Source organism: Salmo salar, chromosome 20 (genome assembly GCF_965601325.2).
Source record: "Salmo salar chromosome 20, fSalSal1, whole genome shotgun sequence".
Classification (NCBI taxonomy): Eukaryota; Metazoa; Chordata; class Actinopteri; order Salmoniformes; family Salmonidae; genus Salmo; species Salmo salar.
In genome coordinates, this window is record NC_138310.1 from 14,580,436 (window position 1) to 14,584,417 (window position 3,982).

Sequence of the window (3,982 nt, forward strand, 5' to 3'; positions counted from 1 at the left end):
GTTTGCACACATCTCAGGAGGGATTTTGTCCCACTCCTCTTTGCAGATCTTCTCCAAATCATTAAGGTTTCGAGGCTGACGTTTGGCAACTCGAACCTTCAGCTCCCTCCACAGATTTTCTATGGGATTAAGGTCTAGAGACTGGCTAGGCCACTCCAGGACCTTAATGTGCTTCTTCTTGAGCCACTCCTTTGTTGCCTTGGCCGTGTGTTTTGGGTCATTGTCATGCTGAAATACCCATCCACGACCCATTTTCAATGCCCTGGCTGAGGGAAGGAGGTTCTCACCCAAGATTTGACGGTACATGGCCCCGTCCATCGTCCCTTTGATGCGGTGAAGTTGTCCTGTCCCCTTAGCAGAAAAACACCCCCAAAGCATAATGTTTCCACCTCCATGTTTGACGGTGGAGATGGTGTTCTTGGGGTCATAGGCAGCATTCCTCCTCCTCCAAACACGGCGAGTTGAGTTCATGTCAAAGAGCTCCATTTTGGTCTCATCTGACCACAACCCTTTCACCCAGTTGTCCTCTGAGTCATTCAGATGTTCATTGGCAAACTTCAGATGGGCATGTATATGTATTCTTGAGCAGGGGGACCTTGCGGGCGCTGCAGGATTTCAGTCCTTCACGGCGTAGTGTGTTACCAATTGTTTTCTTGGTGACTATGGTCCCAGCTGCCTTGAGATCATTGACAAGATCCTCCCTGTATTTCTGGGCTGATTCCTCACCGTTCTCATGATCATTGCAACTCCACGAGGTGAGATCTTGCATGGAGCCCCAGGCCGAGGGATATTGACAGTTATTTTGTGTTTCTTCCATTTGCGAATAATCACACCAAATGTTGTCACCTTCTCACCAAGCTGCTTGGCGATGGTCTTGTAGCCCATTCCAGCCTTGTGTAGGTCTACAATCTTGTCCCTGACATCCTTGGAGAGCTCTTTGGTCTTGGCCATAGTGGAGAGTTTGGAATCTGATTGATTGATTGCTTCTGTGGACAGGTGTCTTTTTTACAGGTAACAAGCTGTGGTTAGGAGCACTCCCTTTAAGAGTGTGCTCCTAATCTCAGCTCGTTACCTGTATAAACGACACCTGGGAACCAGAAATCTTTCTGATTGAGAGGGGGTCAAATACGTATTTCCCTCATTAAAATGCAAATCAATTTATAACATTTCTGACATGCGTTTTTCTGGATATTTTTGTTGTTATTCTGTCTCTCCTGTTGAAATAAACCTAACATTAAAATTATAGACTGATCCTTTCTTTGTCAGTGGGCAAACGTACAAAATCAGCAGGGGATCAAATACTTTTCCCCCCCACTGTAGCTAACCCTTCCCCTAACCCTATAACCTAATTCCTAAACTTAACCCTAACCCCTAGCCTAGCTGGGTGTATTCACTTGGAACCAAACAGAAGCAAACAGTACGACCCACCTGAATTTGCCCAATAGAAACTCTTCTTTTTGTTGCAAAACGTTTTCCGTTTGCAACTGTTTGCTATACAGTTTGGACTAATGATTACACCCCTGATTGTATTTATAGGCCTAAACTGCTCACCAAGACCTAGCTGAATCAGGTATGCTAACGTAGTCCAACATTGGACAAGAAACCTACAGGATGGTAGATCTCCAGGAAGAGGGTTAAGCTGCCCTGTAGGCCTACACTGGAACAGGTCTTTACTGGAACTGATTCCTGTCACCTGGGTTTATTTCAGTGTAACACACCCTTACTACCATTATTTACTGGAACACGGCGGGCTAAAGACCGTAAACAGCAAAGTTTTAAGGAAATGAATTTCCAATGCCAATCACAATCACAATTTACAGCTTCGTTCATAGCTACCATAAAAATTCCACTTATCATTGCTCTATGTCACGTAACGTTCCTTGGTGAAAGCATACAGGACGGGATAGTATATAAAGAGCAGAACAACCTCTACTCATCACTCCATCACTGGCCTACCTGAGAAAAGACTACCTGTGACTTACCTGCAGCTACATAAAACCAGCAAAATCACCATGAAGGTGCTGATCATCTCTGTGTTACTCTGTGTGGGCTTAACTCTAAGGGAGGCAGCAGGGCAGCAGCAGGCTGTGGCAGTGGAACAACTGAGCATTGTTCCAGTTCTAGAGGAGGCTAAAGAGACTGGGCCACTGAAGAAGCTGTGTGACGCTCCAATGGAGACCATAGTAGAACTGGTAGAAAACAAAGTAGAGCTTGCTCTACCTGAAGAGGGGGAAGCTGAGGCTGATGCTCTTGCGCTGGTCCAAGCACCAGCGATAAGGTTTTTGCACTGCCCTGACGGTTGGTACCTACATCAGTCACGCTGTTTCCTCTTTGTGAACTCATACTTGTCGTGGCACAACGCAGAGGAACACTGCAACACTCTGCATGCAAACCTGGCCTCCGTTCAGAACCCCCGACAGTATCGCTTCCTACAGCAGTTAACGACAATGGCCAACCGGCACAGCGCGTGGATCGGTGGATTCTATCTCCAGGACAGGTGGCTGTGGATCGACCGTGTAGGATTCTACTACGAAAACTGGTACACACACCTTGATGTGGACCGCAACGCTTGCATCCATCTGCGCACTTCAGTGGGCTGGTCAAATGCTCACTGTGGCACAGGTCTCCCATTCATCTGTGTGAAAATGTCCTGTTAGTCAAGATTGTGCTTCCTGCCAGCAGCATGATTTCAGTACGAGAAAGCATTGTTAGTTGGTTGATGTTATTTCTAACTGCTTTCCGAATTTTAGCGCAATGAATGCAGTCTGCATCACATCCGGCCGTGATTGGGAGTCCCATAGGGCGGCGCACAATTGGCCCAGTGTCGTCCGGGGTAGGCGTCATTGTAAATTAGAATGTGTTCTTAACTGGCTTGCCGAGTTAAATAAAGGTTCAATAAAAACATTGATTTTATTATTGACTTTATTCAGTCACTCTGGATGTCTGCCAAAAGGCTAAATGTGACGTAGGCAAGATGCAGTCATAGGATTCCATTGATCCAGGTTTATTCTACAAAAGCAATGACGCCCAATATTATTATATTATATAATATTGCGACATGTGTAATGCAAACGGCAGATATATGATACATTTATGAAAGATCAACAACATTTTTATCTCTTCGACAGTGGTGGATTTTTATTTTGTCGAACTTTCATTATTGCAACAAATAATGGTGTTTTTCGAATAAATAATGATTGCAGAATAATTTTGAAGGTAAGCGGGGCACGTGATGTCATCACGTAACTTATAACGCTCCACACTTCATTCTAAATGCCTGCTGCTAGCAAAATCCCTTTTTTCCACTCTAAAAAATGTTTCTTTTCTGGGGGGGTGACATTATGTCCAGCTGTTTTTTATCGACACAAGATAGTTAAATGGAAGTGCACCGTAGTAGGCGATCTATTTTCTATGCGAACTTTCTAAATGTCTACAACAAAGCACTGGACAAGTTAAAATGGAAACACAAAGTAGCTACTGATGATGGAAACTGTGCTCTTCGAATAAATATGATTGCCGAATAATTTTTAAGGTATGCTGGCACATTATGTTATCAACTATAAAACTCCACTCAACAATAACAAATAATGTTTATTTTTTGCGGGACAAGGATTGTATTGACTTTCAAAAATGTCTGAGTTGCTTCACATTGCAATTCGAAGTTTCAACATCAAATTGCTTCAGATCATCTAGGCCTGAGTGACTGCAAGTTACACCATGGCACGGACAGTGGCGATAAATTGACATATGAGAATGATAAGAATATGGCAAATATTAGTCAATTTTTGTATTATATCCATCCTGGCTTTTGCGGGCTACCTGAGACATGAAAGATAGGTGGGCTGGGCATACAGGCTGTAGCCACTTTATTAATGCGCAATATGCCTAATAAGATGATGGATACACTTCAAGCACATTTATATTCGACATTTTAGGTTTTTGCCCCGCAAATTTTAGGGGGGGGTGACGTCATTACTTCCAG

General features: G+C 43.9%; 1 protein-coding gene across 1 annotated transcript; it reads left to right on the forward strand.

The window, feature by feature from the left end:
- Window positions 1-1,917: 1,917 nt before the first annotated feature.
- On the forward strand, window positions 1,918-2,913 carry LOC106580088 (ladderlectin). The gene has a single exon (XM_045702981.2). It carries the CDS (start codon window positions 2,013-2,015, stop codon window positions 2,655-2,657), a length of 645 nt encoding a protein of 214 aa, XP_045558937.1. The 5' UTR covers window positions 1,918-2,012; the 3' UTR covers window positions 2,658-2,913.
- Window positions 2,914-3,982: the final 1,069 nt, after the last annotated feature.

What these genes read in the sequence shown, in the direction of transcription:
- LOC106580088 (XM_045702981.2), top strand. Translation starts at nt 2,013, where the DNA reads ATGAAGGTGCTGATCATCTCTGTGTTACTCTGTGTGGGCTTAACTCTA.